Below are 19,453 nucleotides of genomic sequence, written 5' to 3'. Positions count from 1 at the left end.
AATAAAAAAAATAAAAAAGACAGGACAAAATAGGGGAGTACGTTAATAATAATAACAACAATAAATTATTATTTAATATAGGTCTCTTGGTGAAGCATGCATTAACTATTCACCTTCTTCCTCACCCAGTTGTAGCTGTTCACACCTTCTCCTTCTCACGCTTTTTCCGTTGCGCATAATTTTTCGGCAAGTTCCCGTCGTCTTCTTTTCTCTTCGCAGCACCGGCTGCCACAACAAGTGAACATCGTGAAGCTTGCGTTCTTTATCGTCTCCCTCTCTTCTCATCCGCCAGCCATCTATTTTCCTTTCGTGTCTCTGCTGCTCCATGCTTTATTAGCTCCGTCCTCCATCTTGTGCAATCGTCTTCGAAGCTTTGTTCGGTCCGCATTGGAGAACGTCCTTGAGCCATCCCTCTCTATCTCAAGCTGCGTGCATCGGTCACCAACTGTCCGAGTTGAATTCCCCAACTCGAGCTGACAATCTCTATCTCTCAGTCGCTTGCCTCTGTTGGTGAGTTGTCTTCAGCCAACCCTACTCAAGTTTCCTTTTGATGAGCCAAGTTGAGCCATTTTGGTATTTCTTTTTCAATTGGGTTCAATACACTCATCAAATATTATTTTTTGGTACCAAGTAAATTATTATTTGGATTAAAGTCAGATTATTGTCGTTTGAAGGTTGTTGACGAGTTTTTTTGGAATTTCTTCCGACCAAGATTGAATTGGTTTAAACCCCTCTTGTTGGTAAGTTGACTTCGAAAAGACTTGGATGTTAGAGACATTTTATAAGTTATTAAATAAATTGACTCTTTTTTTGTTTAGGAATTGACTATCAACAAAGAAAATATTGTTTTAGCTAATCTCAAGATAAGAGATTCCACTACTAAACCTTCAAAAATAGAATTAAGAGTTTGCATGTCTTTTCCATTATGTATTGATTTAGCTATGATGTATAATGTGACTGATATGGATGACTGATATGTTATGATGCATGATATATTAATCACATGATAAAAACTGTATGATTGATGATGTCATGTTTATGATGTTTACGATATGCTACATGCTATAGATGAGTGTTCTGTTAACTTTGTCTATTAGGGCCGTACCCATATATTTTGTCTATTAGAGTCCCTCAGGATCACCACCTTTTTATGACTTTGTGGTTCAACTGGACCACCAGTCTATCGCGATATATTTTATAAGTGGTTCGACGGGTCACTTACAATCCGATTCTCTTAGGCGTTCTTTCAAGTTCTTCGAAGACCAGTTTCTCTTAGGTGTTCCTTCGGATTCACCGAAAACCAGATGTGCTACTACGGGATCACTAGATAGCATGTGTTTGAGAGCACGATAATTTTTGGGTACTTCCTTACGGAACCCTAATGGGAAGTTAACAGACACCTAATAGGACTAGTAGTAGGTCACTTACTGAGTATATATTTATATTTACTCTTTCTATGTTTAATTTTTCAGGCAGAGGTAAAGGTAGATAAAAACTGTCAAATGACAAGAAATGACCGTGACTTGCCGTAGGGGATATCTTATGTTGCTTTTGCCTTCCATGTTTTTAGTATTTGATTTTAAATTTATAGAACTTATGAATTATTTTTATGTTATTTTTCTTTTAAAGTTAGAAAGGGTCCGAACTAGAACTAAATTTTCTAGTATTTATTTTTATCTTTCCAAATTATGGATTATAAACGAGTATTTGAAATTATTTATTTAAGAACTTGGTTTCCTCTTTTTCATTTAAATGAAATAAAATTGTTATTTATTTAAGTAGCAACGACTTCAACGTAGTATAAGAACACTACAAGAAATCGAAACTCTCCCAACGTAGAAAAAAGCATTGGAAAAACCAAAAGAAGAGTTAGAACAAAGGTCCATCCTTGACGCATAAAAATACACGTCAGTCGAGATAAATATTCCTGACGTCGTGGTTCAAGACGTCGGAAGAAGATAAATAAGTATTTAATTCTCGCATTTTCCTTGACGTCTCTTTTCACGGCATTGGGAAAAGTTTAGTCATTCCCGACGTCATAAGTAAAATGTTGGAAGAAGTGAAAACTATTCCCGACGTTTTAATTATGACGTTGAGAATAGGAGGTGTCTCCCGACGTCTTTGATGTGCGTCAGAAATTTTCTTATAAAAACCCACTTCAGTTCTATAATTTAGATAACCGAAATGGAGAAGGCTAAGAGAGTTGAAAGAGAGATCGAGAAGAAGGGAAATCCACGCTACTGTCCTTGTCCCGCCATTTGTCATCATCAAATTAGTTTTTAATATTTATATTTTGAATTAGTTGTAGGTTTTATTATTCAATTCGAATTTGAAGTGTTGTTAGGATTTAAAATTGAAGTTGAGTTTGAAGTTCAAAATTTCAATTTGAATTTAGGAATTATATTGAATTCGAAGAGGGTTATATTGAATGGGGGGGGGGGGGGGGGTTATATTTTGGATTGTAGACGTTGCTCTAAATAATAATTTGTATGTGGATGGATATACATTGTTGGTGAATGTTATTGTTGTGTACATTTTAGTTATGGTTTGGTTGAAAAGTGGTGCTTTTATAATTTATAGTTAGTTTGTGGTTGAATTGGATTTATATTTGAATTTGTAGGAATGGTTGAATTAGAGTTAGTTTATGGATGAATGCGTTGTTATTGTTGTGGGATGTTGTTGTATTAGTATTTGTCGTTCAACTTCCTACTAAAGATTACTAGTTAGTTGAAGTACTTGATAAGTTATTAGTTTTGTTTAGTAATAAATTTCTCCATAACTTCGAGCATAGTTATCAGAATTGGAAATTTTAGTAATAAACTTCTCCAAATTAGGTGTGGCAATACCCATATGGGGCTACGTCGCTCCATTGTAGCTAGATCATAGATACTTGATTTGATTTGAAATTACTAATTGATATTGATGAGATTGATTTTGCTACAAGATATTGGATACACTGTGATTGTTTGAATGTTTGAATGTTTGAATGCTTGATGTTTGAAGGCATATAGGTTGATGCACAAGCATTTTATGAAAAATATTATACTTTAACCAACAATATTTTCACCTTAGGTCTCAATAATTATGGATGTTGATGAGGGAGAAAGTCCATACGACATCAAGGAATTACAAGATCTCGATAAGGTAATTTTTTTGCCCTCAATTGATGTGAACTTGATGTTAATAATGAAAGATCGTTTAGTTGTATTTGCTCTTTTATTTCCTTATCAAATGAGAAAAGCCTGAATGTATAGCTTGTATTTGCAAACTGTTGTGTTTGTTACGATTAAAGATTTCTAGTGATATAGTATTTTTGTTTAATATGAAAGGTACATGCTTGCTTACGGATGGTTGTAGGGTTTATAGTCATCTCATTTAATTTATTTATTTTAGAAATTAATGTAATTCTGAGGGCAATTTAATAAACATTTTATACTATTTGTATACAAGCCTAAGGGTGGATGTATATACATTTCATTTAATAATGAAAGGTATTTTAAAAAAAATAGAGAACCTCTCAATGCACAACATGCAGGATCGGGAGTTTCTAGACATCTTCCGATGCTATATTAACAATGTCTTCGACGTTCATACACCGTCGAGAGATTTCTAGGAACTTTCGATGTTGCATGTTGTGTGTCGAGAGTTCCTCTCCATACACTTTTTTTTTTTACTCGTATCCCGACGCATGGCTTACTCGATATCTCTTGAAAATTTTGTGCGTCGATCGGGAGAGCCCCTTTTCTTGTAGTGGAAGTTGGGTCGTTACACAGTAAGAACAAAAGACATTGTTAATCCAGTTCGATGAAACAATATCTACGTCTAGGTGGTCTTTGACTTGGGATAAGAGGTTTTATTTCTATATAAATCATAGTCACACTTTTATGATTTTCAGTACAGAGTTTAAAACAACTATTCTTCACTTTATACTATAAGTGAAACAATATTACAAAAAGTAATTCTATCACTAAACTATTTGAAAGATGAATTGACTAACCAAAATCTCCCATGTAATCAAGTTTCTCATCAATCAATATATTTAGGGAGTATACTAGAGGAACTCGGTCCTGTGAATCATGTCCATCATCAAGACATAAACAAAAGTTCTTTATTTCATCACGCAACAGAAGCTTAAACTTCAATATTATAACATTGGCACTAATCTTCACGAAAACAAAAGCAGTAGCTACAAATCACACTAATGAATGAGAACTTACACGCTTGAGGTTCTTTTTGAACTGAGGATACGAACAAAACGTTGTTCTGCACTTTCTTTCACAGCACACATTGCCGGTGACAACTCTCTCAACCAAGATATTTGACCAAGCCAATCAAAAAAATCAGACACAAGAATATCTACTTCAAAAACAAATGTTCTACTTTTAAGGAAAGAATCTTTTTCATAATGAGCCCAAACAATATCTTTTTCAAAGCACAATATTCTTCACAAACTTCCATAGAAGAATGTTTTTTGCCACATCAAGCAATCAAGCGGAAAACTCCGAACAAAAATAACAACCACAGGCCCAGACATCTTCTAACAAAGTTGAGTTGGTAATAATAATAGGTATATTATTGGAGAAGTTGACACGAAGAACAATGTGAAAAATGTGAATATTTTGGTGATGTGAATAACCAGATAGTAAACTTCTTTAATTCTTGTTAAACCAAATAGATGGGTTCTTTTTACTCATCCAATATAACTCTTCCAAATTATTCAAGTTGCCAAACACGTTCGAAGATATAAATCATGTCAATTAATGTTGAGATACACTGTATTTAATTAATGAGGTAAATCTAAACATTTAAACATTTAAAAAATTTATTTGTTTAGCTATGTAGGCAATAGAAAATAGGGTTAACTACTGTTAAAAAATGCCTCTTATTTATCCACTTTTCTTTTTTCTTTCTTAATTAATCTATATCTATAGAATATTAAGAAGTCAACATTATTCTTTTCTAGAAAAGAAAAATTGAACAACAATATCCTTCTAAATTTTGCTTCCTTCAAACTTTCTGTAATTAAATCGAATTTGTTAAATCCTAGGTATTACGTCATTGACTCAAATTACATAAATCCATTAAATACAATCTATGAAGCATAAATGCATATGTAAAACAATATATGAATAAGAGATACAAATAATTAGACAAGAGGATTGTATGAAAATAAATGGACTTATTTGTTAAATTGTGAAAGATATTGAAGAGGGTTATAATTTACAAAAAGTTGTAGGGTACTCAAATATAATGACCACGATTAGATGATGATAAGATTTGATATTTTATTTGATATATTTCTCGTAATTATTGAATAATGTTTTTTTGTTTATAAGGTAAATTGATCACTAAATTTTAATAATAAAAGGATGTCATTTTATTTCATGCTAAAAGAACAGGTGGTTCTAACAAAGGCACAATATCAAGAACAATGTTACTGACAATATATCCCACAAAAGGATCGATACAAAAGTAAATAGAAAAATAATAACACAAAAATTGATAATCTATTTTCGTGTAAAATCACTAACATATGGGGACAGTGTGCTCGGTGGAATGAAACTTCAATTTATAAAGAGTTTAACAATTACAACATAAGTATTTATCTGCAAATAGACTCCCTCTATGTTGACTCTTATATAACTTACTCTTCTATCTTTCAACTTAGGCACCCCCTAAGTTTGAACTCCTCTCACCTTCCACAATATGCTTTTTTTCAAGCTTTCTTACGAGGTCCCCTCAATACAATATGCTTAGACTCCCCTGAGGGTGAGATCTCGTCACATTCTCTATATTTAGGCTCTCTCTAAATACTCTCTCTAAATACTCTATCAAAAGAGGACAATATCTTTCAGGATCTACAATATTGTCAACTAAAAAAACAACCTCAACCAGGGTTACAAACATACTTAATAACAATATAGTAGTCTCAAAAAACAAATTTTTCTTCCTCTTTCATGGATGAATTAGACACTGGCTTGGTTTTGGCAAATAATCAGGTAACATCTATGATGATGATCAATCCAAGAAATAAAGTCTCGACAGTCAAATTAAACAACGATAATTTCCTCTTGTGGAAATTTCAAGTCGGATTTCTCCTCGAAGGTCATGGCTTTTGAGAAAAACATGTATGTTGACAAGCTGAGGCAGCACCTAAGTTTCTTCAAGTAAGTGAAAAGGCAGATGAATATATTTCCAAAATAAAGAAGTGTATCGATGCTTTAACTGCAGTGGACAAATATATCTTTCTCAACAGAAGTTCATATCCTATATATATTGTTTGGTTTGGGTCCTGAATATGAGTCAATAATGGTCTTTGTTATTACTGCTAAAATTTGCTCTAAAAATGTTTAAGATGTGATGGGCTCCTCTTCTCACACATGAAAATCGATTTTGAAAACAAGATTGTCCATGTAGATGGGACATTTTCATTTGCAAATCTTCTTATTATTGTAACCCTGCCACAAAAGAGATGGATAATTTGAGGGATAATAATCACGATTTTGATAATTTACACAACGAACGGGGGCATTTTAACTATAATCGTGGAGGTAGATCTTCGTGGAATAATCGAAATAAGCCACAATGTCAATTGTATAGCAAATTTGGACATACAACAAATAGATGTTATTCACTCCATAACCATCGATGGAGTGCAACATCAATTTTGCATAAATACAAATCAATCTGTTAAATCCTCCACATTTTGGAACTTTCGGTCAGAATGGTTTTTCTCCCTACAACACCCAACTAAATCCTATGGTTTGCATGAACGCCTTGGTCATCTTGCTCTTCCTATTTTTAATTTTGTTGTTAAACATTGTATGTCTAATGCTTTATCCAATAATATATCATCCTTTTGCAAAGCATGTGCTATTGGCAAAATCGTGTTCTTCCTTTCTCTCAATACAACTATGTTTGAACTATGTTTGAAGCATTACATGTTTTTATTTCCTTTAAAACTAATGTTGAGAAATTATTAGGCAAGTTCATTCTTCATTTCCAAATTGATGGGGCTGAATTTAAGCCTCTCATTCCTTTCTTTAAAGCACATGGTATTGAGCATTGCACAACTTGTTCATATACGTCAAAACAAAATCACATAGTTGAAAAAAACATCCTTCCACAGTTAAAACTGATCTTAATTACCGTATATATTATTATCACATTCCTCTATGCCTATTAATTTTTGGGATGACACATTCTCCATTGTTGTTTACCTCATTAACGGTTGCCTACCCATCCTACAATCCCTGAACCTATCCCAACACTAAATGAATCTGGTGAACAACCACAAAGAACATGAAGTTGTTCAACCCAATATACAACACTCTCGTGTTGCCTATGTTACCTCATTTGGCTTATTTTTCTACTTTCTCATCAAACCATCATCCTATTGTCACACGTACGAAAAGCGACATTTTAAAACCAAAAGCTCTTCTTCCAACCAAATTATATTAATATTGAGCCTCCCACAATTAACAAAGCAATGAAATGTCATCATTGGTGTGATGCCATGCAAGAAGAATACAAAGCTTTAACGTACAATCATACTTAGGATTTAGTCCACACATCTAATGATAAAAAAAAAATTGGTTGCAAATGAGTGTTTAAAATCAAGCACAACTTCAATGGATTGACTTATTGGTATTAAGTGCAACTTTTCGTCATGTGGTGAAACCCATAACTATACGTGTTTTACTTACGCTTACTCTTGCTTAAAATTGGCCTATTCATCAAGTTGACTTTAATAAATGCCTTTTTACATGACATTTTATCTAATATTGTCTACATGGAACAACATGCCGGTTTTATCTCTTCTGATGCTTCATCTACGATTTATTGGTTAAATAAGGCATTTTATCGTCTTAAACGGGCACCACACTCTTGGTTTGACAGAGTCACCTTTTTTTTTGTTGGATCGGTATGGCAACCCTAGAGGGGGTGAATAGGGTTTAAATAAACTTTTTGACAAATAAAAAGTAAACTAATTAGATATTTTCTAAAATTTAAATAAAGAACTTTGTAAACTTTGTTAAATAACAAAATTGATAAAAATATATGAATGGAAGTATGCAATCAAACTCAACCAATAAGAATATGTAACTAAAATTAAATTAAAAAATAATTAGAAAAGAGTTAGAGAAGAAGACACCGTAATTTTATAGTGGTTCTGTTAAACTCAACCTACATCCACTTTCCCAAGCACCTCTTGGGATTTTGATTGAAAATCTTCTTTGGATTCTTTCCACGGATTTGAGCCGAACCGATTCTTGCTCCTTTTTCGGGTTTAAGAGCAAACCCAATCCTTTCCACGGGTTAGGATCCAACCGTTACAATATGTTGAAGTTTTTAAATCATGCAAAAGAAAAACTCTCTAAAAGAGTGAGTATACAATTTGAAGCTCACAAATTTAATCCTCACAATATAATAAGAAGCTCTCAAGAATAAGATGAAAAGAATAAAAATTGGAAGCTTTAAAGAGAATAACAATGTTGGTTTTTTGCACTTTTTGAGGATTGTAAAGATTTTGATGATCTTGTGCAAATGTGAAGTATTTAAAAAGAGAGGAAAGATAAATTCAAAATCATTTGGGTCATTAGATATAAGTAAAAGAAAAATGAATGGTTGAGATTTAAACTTAATTAGCCGTTAGACACAATACAAATAATAATATAATAATATGTCTTTTCAAAATACTTTGTTTAAAAAGAAATCAATAAAGCAACTTCACCATCTTTTAAACAACTAGCCGTTAGACACAAGGAAAAATAATAATATTAAATTCATTTTCTTTTTAAATTCATTTTTTTTATAAAAGCCAATAAAACATAACAAAAAGCCACATTTGTTACTCCTTCATTGCTCCAGGTGGCTTTCTCTAATTGGTTCAAATTGAATGCTTGGTCGCCACGTCACCATCTCGGGTATTTTTCCGTTAACATTCTTTTAGCAATATTTTCTTCATTTGAACTTTGATTTGGGTGATTCAAGAGGCGTTAGAATCATTTTTCCAAGCTCTACGATATGGTCTATTCAAATCAATAAAATTATCAATAAAAAAAATCAGATTTGTTATCATCAAAACATAAATTAATTGAATAATTAAAATAAATAAAATTGAGATTAAGGGCCAAAAAGCCAACATTTTTTTCTTTCAAAAAGTTGGTTTTGTTATCTCAAAGGCTGATAGCTCTTGATTGTTTAAACATACTACCATTTCTTGTTATTATGTATTAGTTTATGTTGATGATATTCTCATTATGGACAATTCCTCATTTGAAATATCTCACTTGATTTGTCATGTCCTGCCCCAATTGGCTCTATGTGATGGAATGAAGACGTGATTGCCTAGATAGTTTGAGTGATATTCTCTATGAAGTAACATGCCAAATGTCTAGTAAACAGAATGAAAATGAAAATGTAAATGAAAGAAAATTTAACCCATAATTTTGGATTAAGATGGTTTGCAACAGCTTCATTAATATTTAAAATACAAGTACTTCTAGTACTACTTATAACAATTAGTACACACATGACACAAGCAATACATGAACTTTTCTCGCCTAGCTACTATATGCTAAACGAATAGATAGTGACCACTATCAAAATGATGTGATCAAGAGGAACATATAGGCAATCAAATGTGCAAGTTCAATGCTAGTTGTCGTTTGCTATCTGGGTGGGAGGAGAAAACAAAACAAAACGAAACATTTGAAAGGCGTTAGACTGAATCGTCGAGTGAGTGGGATCTTTTCTCAATCTCTTTATGTAAACCAATCTTATCTAACCGCACAAGTCGTTGCCAAAAAGACGTAAGAGCAATTGTAAATTACGTAAGAGCAATTGAAAATTAATTAACTATTACAATTTAGATTTAACCTTTATTCAAAATGTTTTTAACATAAAAAAAAAAGTTTTAACTACTCATAAATCTCAAGGACCACTACGTTTACTAGTCCTCACAGTTCATATCGCCTTGTATGCCTCTTGCATGCTATATACTCATTTCGAAGAATTTTTCTGCATATTGATCTATTACGTCTTTGTACCCATCCTTTGGCTCAAGCATTTGCCACACTCTTTTGTCAAGTTTCAGTTGTGCAAAGAAATCTCAACGCGCATTCAATGATTACCATCAATTCCATTATGCTTAACGTGTCTTCCAATGCCAGATCACATAGCAAGCAAATGACATCCTGTACCAAATCACACGACAAGAATAAGATATTTTATTTCAGATCACACAATAAGAATAAAACATCTTATCCCAAATCACACACCAAGGATAGGGCATCTTATCTCAAATCACATAGTAATAATAAGACATCTTGTCCTAAATCATACAACAAGGATAAGACATTGCATCACATAGGGTACAAAGATGATCTTATTTCATGGAACATGGGTTCTCCATTTTTTCACATAATGCTAACGTCATTAGAGACACACATCACATGTTTTAACACAATTGCCTCATAAGGCTTAGAGGAATCATATGCAAACCATTTTTTTCATTTAGATGTTCACCCAATAGGATACCTATATAGTTTATCTCCTCTTCTCATTTTTCAAACGAAATCCATTTCATTCATAAAGTACATGCATTTTGGAAATCTAAAAGCATAAGAAAATCCGCACAATCATGGTCTCAGTAGAGATGGTTTTAAGGATTCAACACATTTTAGAAATCCTTTTTATTTAAAAACACTTGTAAGAGGAAAATCACTCACAGTTCAAAGTGGGCTAGCTCCGTAGTCTAGCTTCCTTGTCTAAGAGTTCCCTTTTATTTCTATGAATCTTTGCTTGGAATGAGTTTGTTCTACGTCTTGAGATCATGGATACTCCTCCAACTCATTCTTAAACAAGCTCAGGGTAAAAAAGCAACTTCAAACCGGTCTGAATTCCTCATTTATAAGTCTTCTCAGGTGAATTTTTCTATATGATGGAATGATTAATCTTATCGGTGGAAAGGAGTGGTCCAATCTAAAAAATGCTACGCGTCTTTGCCCAACCTTAATCTTGAATTTAGATTGGGTGATGGGGTTCAATGAATTGTTGCCCTATTAACATCAGGGTCACAACATTATTTCTTGTTGAAAGTAGCTCAATTGCCAGTCATTCATCGCACAACCTTCTTGGTGTTTGGACATTTCATCACATAATCCTTTTGCAAGACGCAGTTGATCATTAGAAGTCTCCTCGCACAGCATCCCTACTGCAGAACTTTCATCGCGTTTATGGTACACGATTAAGGTCTTACATGATTGCTACTTTGCATGACACTTTTTCTCTTAAAGACTTGGGTAAACTTCATTATTTCCTTGGTATTGAATTGTCTTATCTTTCAACAGGTGGTTTATTTCTATCTCCACCTACGTACATTTCTGATTTACTTCAGAAGACTAACATGGCAGCTGCCAAGTCGATTACTACACCATTGGTGAGTGGTTCATTATCTTCAGCTCATGGTGGTAAGGACTTCATTCTGATGTGGGATTGTACAAGAGTGTGGTTGGAGCATTATAGTATGCTACCTTAACTTGCTCAGACATATCTTTTTGCGTTAATAAAGCATGTTAGCTTAGGCATGCTCTAAAAGTCACTCGTTGGAAACTTGTGAAACAAATACTACAATATTTGCATGGTACTCTTCATCATAGCTTAATGTTTCACAAACCAACTGACTTATTTGTTCATGGTTTTGTTGATTTTGATTGGGCTTTCGACCTTGATTATCGTAAATTTACATCTAATTATTGTGTTTATTTTGGTGGCAATCTCATCTCATAGCGGACGAAAAAGTAGTCAATTATCTACTGTTTGAGTACTGAGGTCGAATATATCGTTGTTTGGTTATTTGGACTTCTGAATTGGTGTGATTGAGTTCTTTGTTTCCTAATCTTAGAATTAGAGTTCTCTAACCTCTCATACTATGGTGTGATAATTTAAATGTTGTCCACTTGAGATCAAATCATATCTTCACTCTAATACTAACATGTGGAGTTACATATTTATTTTGTGCGTGATTTAGTGATGCATAAGAAGATTCTTGTGCACTCTCCCAGCTACCTTTCAAACTACTAATATTTTGACCTAGTCATTATATACAGATAACCTTTTTGCAATAATAATCGTATAGCAATTTCCTAAACAATTTGCAAATATAGCAATTCTTTTATTATCTTTTAAAATATTCCAAAATTGCCTTTGTTTTAAAAGAAAACTTCATTTTTCCCCAATTTTCTCCCTTCTCCATATTCTTCACTATTTTCTCCCTTACCATCTTCACGGTCGTTTCTTCTTCATCTTGTCTATGATTTTCTCCTATGTTAAAGATCACTTCTTCATCCTTCGCCATTTACGTTAAGATCATTTCTTCATTCTCTATGATTTTCTTCCTTCTCCACTATATTTTCTCATTTTTTTCATCCAATTTATGTTCATCATCTCAGTTTGATATTTCAAATTGTGATTCTTCCCTAAAATTTTCATTCGAATTCATCCAATTTTACAATTTGATTTTATTTCATCACTGTAGGTTGATTTTGTTCAATTCAATTGGATGATTTTACTAGTACTTTTATATTAAAAAAATGTGTTTAGTTTTACTTGTATTGGACTTCATCAGATTGAAGCTTTGTAGAAATTGAGCATATTATGATTTTTTCAATCAATTTTACGTTTTTTGGTTAAAAGAAATTGAGTTTTTTTTTCCTAAAAATATTGATAAATACAAGTTATCACTGATAGACTATTAGTTAGACTAGTTTATATGAGCATAGTGATATTAGTCTATGAATGATAAACTTGTATCCTAGTGCATCACTAATAATATCCTAAGTTATCATTGATAGTAGTTTGTCAATGATAGACTCGTATCCTAGTCCATCACTGATATTAGTTAATTAGTGATAGACTCTATCTTCTATCAATGTTATGAGTGTAACACTGAGATGATAAATTGTCTATATATATATATTGTAGTAATTCAAAATTATGATTAATCAATGTTATAAGTGTTACACTACCTCTATTTTGAAATCATCGAGAAGAATGACCACGAAAAAAATATATATTGATTGATGAGAAGAAAAGTCATCAAAATGTAGTCATTTTCGTTGTGCTAGTCACAAAATGATGTGACATTAAGCTATTGATAAAAATCATTTTTCTTGAAGATATAGAAGGCTTTTATGTTAGTAGTAATTACTCTATTGTAAAGTAGTAATATGAAGTAATGTCATAATGAAGTTTAAATTATAGATGATAGTTTCTATTGGTTATAAACTTTACTATGAAGTTTATCGTTGATAGCTTCTATCAATGATAGACTTCAACATGTATATTAACAAAACATTTTCTCAATAAAATGCACACATTAATACTAATTTGCAATGATTCAAGATAGGCACATAATTTGCAATGATTATTCAACATTTTTTTATATTAATATGATAAAATCAACTAAATATGAAGAGGTAATGTCACTGTGAAGTCTTTTTCACCGTTATGGTCTATCATTAATAAACTTTAACATCCATTGAAGATCAGTCAATTTGCAATACTCAACCTGTGGTCCAACACTTTTCTATATCAATTAAACAAAATCAAATAAAATATGAAGTTTATCATTGATATTTTCTATCATGAAATATCTGCAAAACTAATAATACAATATCCATTTACTCAATCAGAGAGTTGCAAATCAAAACTAGGGACAAATCAATCAGTCTCTTGAAATATTATAGTCTTTTGCATTCTCCAACATTTTCTTTGGTCAGTTAAGTTGTCTCTTTGGCCTAACATTGTTAACATCCTTTGTTACTTCCGTCATTTTCATTTTTTTTCCCTTTTCTTGAACGACCTGAAATGATAATGTTGAATTAGAGTTTATAAATATATATTATAATGAAAACAATCTAAACATCTTCCAAGTCTATTAGTGACAAAAACATATATGACTAATAGACTCAAAGCAACAACATAAAAAATACACATTAAACTAAAATATCAACTAACATCCCATTGCAAACAAGCTAAACATATTCCAAGTCTATCAATGATATGTTCTATCATTGATAGTCTTTAAGAAACATCACATAAATAAATACACATAAACTAAAACATCTACTAACACACCCTAGTGCAAACAAAATTTAAACATCCTCCAAGTCTATCAAGTCTATCAAGTCTATCAGTAATAGAAACATATAATTGATAGAACCTAAGCAACAACATATAGAAAATGCACATTGAACTAAAGCATCTACTAACATGCCAATGCAAACAAGTTAAACATCTTCCAAATCTATCAATCATAGAAATATATAATCGATATACCCTAAGCAACATTACATTAAAAATGCACATTAAACTAAAACCTCTACTAACATCCAAACGCAAACAAGTTAAGCATCCTCCAAATCTATTAAGATAAGACCCTAAGTAACATCACATAAAAATACACATTAAATTAAAACATCTACTAACACTTCAACACAAACAAGTTAAACATGCTGCAAGTTGATAGAAACATATCACTGATAGAACCTAAACAACAACATATAAAAATGTACATTAAACTAAATTATCTACTAACATTCCAATGCAAACAAACTAATTAAACATCCCTAAAGTCTACAAGTGATATAAACATATTACTTATGTACCTTAACCCTAAGTAACAACACACAAACTGATAAACAGAGCATTACCAAACTGAAGAAATCGATTTCAAACAAATAGAAATAGAAGAATATCTATTTCAAACAGGTTACGACCAAACAAAAAATAAAGATACTGGAAGAACAAAAATAACTTACAATTTCAAACGAAAAGCAAATAAGTCTATAGATGATGCAGTGGAGAAATCGAAAACAACATAAACAATGAAACGAAGGTACCCAAAGACCAAATTAAAGATGAAGAAATGAGAAGAAAGTGGAAGATGGAAGGAAAACGTGAAGTTGCGGAAGCGTGAAGGCATCAAAACTGGAAGGTGAAGAAATCAAAGAAAGTCCGTGTTTGAAATTGGAATACAAAGGGGTAGAAGCGTGAAATGGATCTTCTCCTTGTTGTAGGGGCATTTTGGTCTTTTAATTGGGTTGAAGTTAAAATTTGTCATATTTACATTTTTTTAAAACTTTTTCTATATCATTAATTAATTTAAAGTGAAATACTATATTCCCAATCAGCCCTTTTTGTAAGCACAGATTCAAGCTCAACGTCATAGACTCCTCCTTTGTTAGTTTGAGTGGGTGTTAAGATTGAGGCCCATTAACGTTGGCCTAAAAGCCCATTGACTGTACTTTACTTATTTCTTGTTTTTTATTATATTTTAGAAAAATTGGAGCAATAATAATTAAATATATAACAACATTTAAAAAAAATCGCAAATATAACAAAACTATCACTGATAGACTTGTATCGCTGATAGACTTCGTATGGTCTATCACGATAGACCAATATTTACAACATGGTCTATTGGTGATAGACTTATATTATCGATAGAATTTGACAAATTTTGCTATATTTGTAAAAATTTTAAAATGTTTCCATATACTTAATTATTTTGAATCTAATTGCTAAATTTGCAACTATCCCTATACTTTTTTATTTAGATTGCACGTGATTGAAGGGTTTTATGCCGCTCTTCTATATATTTATTGGCTTCTCTTTGTATCATCATCACATTCTTTTATCATTTTGATGAATGTAACGATACGTACTGTTTTTTCACCTCATTTTTATGGGTTTTCTCCTTCGGTTTTTTTTTTTTTTGTAAAAAAAATCTAGCTAAGTTGCTATTCTATTTTTCATAGATATATATATGGTAACCAATTGTGTCTTTAAAACCCAAGTGACACAAAAACTGATTTTTTATTATTTTTGAGAAAACTCTTTTTTTTTTAATATTTCTTTTATTGCTTAATTTGATATTTGATATTTTATTAACTTTTATTTTTAATTTTTTAGTATTTAGATTTATGCAATATCTTCACTGTTTATAGCGATATTTAATTTTTTTTAATACATTTTTGGTAAATATAGCAAAATTTTGAATTCTATCACTATAACATATTAATAGCTATCAGTGATATAATTTACTATAGATCGTAATTATATTTTGTAAAATTTACTATTTTTGAAAATTTTCCTTTTCATTACTTAAATTTGTAATATTTTTTTATATTATTTTCAAAGTTATATATTTTCTAAAATATTTATTTTCAAAGTTATATATTTTCAAATGTAGAAAAACAAACCAAAATATATGTAAATATCGTAAAATGTGACTGTCTATTATTAGTGGTAAGCATTAGTAAATATCTACTAATGGTAGACACTCATAAATATCTATCAATGTTTATCTGGTAGACACTCATAAATATCTATCAATGTTTATCGAAGGTTAACGAGCAAAATTCTACTATATTTGTAATAAGATAAAAATAAAAACAAAAACAATTTGGTGGGTTAAAACAATTACCCACAAATAAGTCCTCCTAACTTTTTTATCTTTTTTCTTTTCAAAATCAAATCCTGTGGACAACTTGTCCATTTTTCAAATTTCCCGATAATACAAGGAGACTATATCAATATTTTCATTATATTCTTAAAAAAAATCAATCATATATATAATAAATAAACAACAAAATATCACTAATTTAAATATATTTCGACAAATAAGTGTTTTAATTTTAATTAAGACGTCCATAATAATATTCATTTACTTAAATAACTCTTTAGATTTCTTGTTTCCACGAGTATCTATCATTTGAACGAAAATTGAAACATGTTTTGTATTATAAATTTGAGATTATCAATATAAGTTTAGCTCACTCAGTATCTTTTGTATATATCCGTGGACAAGAGGTCTTGAATTCAAATCTTTCCGTACTATATAATTTATAAACGAGTTGTAATATATAATAAAATATAGAAATCCCATTTATTTATAACACAGAAGAGAGGTTGAACGTTTATATACTCTTATCACATTGTTAAACTCAATTCTTTGGAAGCATTATTAATATAAAAGTAAAACGAAAAAGAGGCAGGTCAAGTTGATTATATAGTTTCTTTCATTATTGAATTTGTAAACTATGCTTATACTAATTTTCCTTGTTGAGCCGTCCCTTGCTATACACTCCCAATATATATCAATTACTCCAATGTTTTTGTAACAAAGTTTTGGTTGTCTTGAACGTGAATCACAATCATAATTAGAAAATAATTAAATAAATAAGTTTAAATTTGAACAAACCAAGATGCCAAATGTTCCAATCTTCCCATCCTGTCTAATTCTATGGTTCATCCCAATTTAACAAACCAACCATATTGTCAAAATCTACATCACTATATAAACATCATCATCTTGCTTCACAATCTACAAGGAGCCAAAGTGCTAAACCAAAGATTTATAGAAAAAGAGAGGAGCCTTTTTAGAGGGGAGAAAAAGGGAAAATCTTGAAGATGTCAAAAGAGGAAGTTATAATTTTGGATTGTTCGCTCAGCCCATTTTGCAATAGGGTTAAGATTGCTTTGAATGAGAAGGGAGTGAGTTATGAGAGTAAGGAAGAGGATTTGTTTGGTTTCAAAGGTGGGAAAAGTGAGTTGTTGCTCAAATCTAACCCTATTTATAAGAAAGTGCCTGTTCTCTTGCATAATGGTAAGCCATTGAATGAAAGCTCCATTATTGTTAGCTATATTGATGAGACATGGCCTTCTTCTTCCCCACTTCTTCCTTCGTTGCCCTACGAAAGAGCTCAAGCTCGGTTCTGGATTGACTACATCGACAAAAAGGTTTGTTTGTTTGTTTTCACATTTTTCTTAAAGTATTTTACAACATGAAAGACTTTGAAATGCACTTCGAAACTCATTGCAAACATGCATTTTAGAATTGCTTTATCTTATATTATGAATTGCATTTGAAATTGGGTTAGACCAAAAACTCTGAATATCTAAGGCATATATGCATGGTTTTCAATTTTTTTTTAAATACCAAATGGGGACATAAATTATTGAAATTTACCTATTTGTGTGCGCTTAGTTTTAGATTAAAAGGTTTAGATTTAACTTCAAACTTGACAATATTAATTATTTTCTCTAACCCTCATAATTACGATATACAATCTTCCATAGTCATAACTAGTTGATAACTTAACTACCTAATAATAAAACTAATAACTATTTGGTTTTTGGTTTATACTTTTGAAAATTATACATAAAGCAATAGTTGAGTCTTTTCCAAAAAAATACAAAGTTCTTAAGTCATATTCTGAATATAAAAACAAAACTTTTAAAAACTCTTTTTTTTTGTTTTTGTTTTCAAATAGTATATTCAATTAGTATTTAAAAGACTAAAAATAAAAACCCAATAGTTTTCAAACATTTCTGAAATCAGTTATCAAACATCATGTAAACTGGTTTTCAATACTATTGTTCTCTCTGCCTAGCTAGAGTTACACACATTCCATATGTTTTCACTTTCAAGAATAAATAAATTCAAAATTTGTTTTCTTTTGGGTAAGGTATTTGATGTGGGTTCGAAGATTTGGAAGAGCAATGGAGAAGAGCAAGAAGAAGCCAAGAAACAGTTGATAGAGATTTTGAAGCAATTGGAGGAAGCTTTAGGGGACAAAGATTTCTTTGGAGGTGAAAAGTTTGGGATTGTGGATGTGATTTTAATTCCATTCACAAGTTGGTTCTATACTTATGAGAAAGTTGGGAACTTCAAAGTGGAAGAATGTTGCCCTAAATTCTCAGCTTGGGAAAAGAGGTGTTTGCAAAAGGACACTGTTGCAAGTGTTCTTCCTTGCCCTGAGAAGATTTATAACTTTATAACCTCCATGAGAAAGAACCTTGGACTTGAATAGAGAAGCACACACATATATATGTAGTATGTATCATGGTATGTGTGCTTCTCATATTCAATGACAAATTTGGCTCTGTTTTAGGGCATAAGATATGATTGTTGTTTTCAATTTCTATGTTTTGTTTTTTTAGTGTTATCTTAATTTTGTGTCGAAGAAAGTGGTAGTGGGCTTTCAAGAATTTGAGATTGTGAAGCTTATGATTGTGAGTTGGGTGTGCTTTTGAATATTTAATAGTTGGATGAATTGAAATTGTGTGTGTGTGTTTTTTTTAAATATTTGTTCTTAGTAATTTAACTGCGATTATATCTAAGCAACTAGACTTATTTATAAAACAATCATTTGTAAATAGAATTATTGAATAACTAATTTAAACTGTACACCAATTATATATGTTCGAGGTATATATAGTGAAAGAAAGTGAATCAATAGAATGTTGAAAAAATATAAAATTAATTGTTCATTAGTTAAAAACTTTAAATTGGATTGAAACTATCAAATTAAGAAGATGTTTCATGTATAAATTTAGTATGTATGAAAAGTTAAATATGTAGTTTCTTTAATTTGAAAAAACT

The 19,453-nt window shown here is 31.1% G+C and overlaps 1 protein-coding gene and 2 long non-coding RNA genes across 3 annotated transcripts; 2 read left to right on the top strand and 1 right to left on the bottom strand.

Moving 5' to 3' along the window:
- The first annotated feature begins 48 nt into the window (after positions 1 to 48).
- LOC105435493 lies at positions 49 to 3,328 on the top strand. Its single transcript, XR_969527.2, has 3 exons — positions 49 to 510; positions 675 to 740; positions 3,073 to 3,328. It is a non-coding gene; the product is annotated as an uncharacterized LOC105435493 (long non-coding RNA).
- A 10,159-nt stretch (positions 3,329 to 13,487) lies between these two features.
- Positions 13,488 to 15,032, bottom strand: LOC105435492. The gene is made up of 2 exons (XR_969526.2): positions 14,826 to 15,032; positions 13,488 to 13,867 (listed from the first exon to the last, which is right to left on the bottom strand). It is a non-coding gene; the product is annotated as an uncharacterized LOC105435492 (long non-coding RNA).
- Positions 15,033 to 17,478: 2,446 nt separating this feature from the next.
- LOC101213628 (glutathione S-transferase 3) lies at positions 17,479 to 19,191 on the top strand. Its single transcript, XM_004151438.3, has 2 exons — positions 17,479 to 17,808; positions 18,537 to 19,191. The coding sequence occupies exons 1-2, from the start codon at positions 17,479 to 17,481 to the stop codon at positions 18,879 to 18,881; spliced, it is 675 nt and encodes a 224-aa protein (XP_004151486.1). The 3' UTR covers positions 18,882 to 19,191.
- Positions 19,192 to 19,453: the final 262 nt, after the last annotated feature.

The sequence above is a fragment of the Cucumis sativus genome, chromosome 5 (assembly GCF_000004075.3).
Source record: "Cucumis sativus cultivar 9930 chromosome 5, Cucumber_9930_V3, whole genome shotgun sequence".
Taxonomy (NCBI): domain Eukaryota; kingdom Viridiplantae; phylum Streptophyta; class Magnoliopsida; order Cucurbitales; family Cucurbitaceae; genus Cucumis; species Cucumis sativus.
This window is presented reverse-complemented; position numbering and strand designations above follow the sequence as displayed.

What these genes read in the sequence shown, in the direction of transcription:
- LOC101213628 (XM_004151438.3), top strand. Translation starts at nt 17,479, where the DNA reads ATGTCAAAAGAGGAAGTTATAATTTTGGATTGTTCGCTCAGCCCATTT. An exon ending in TTGACTACATCGACAAAAAG is followed by an intron (nt 17,809 to 18,536) that starts GTTTGTTTGTTT and finishes CTTTTGGGTAAG; the next exon opens with GTATTTGATGTGGGTTCGAA.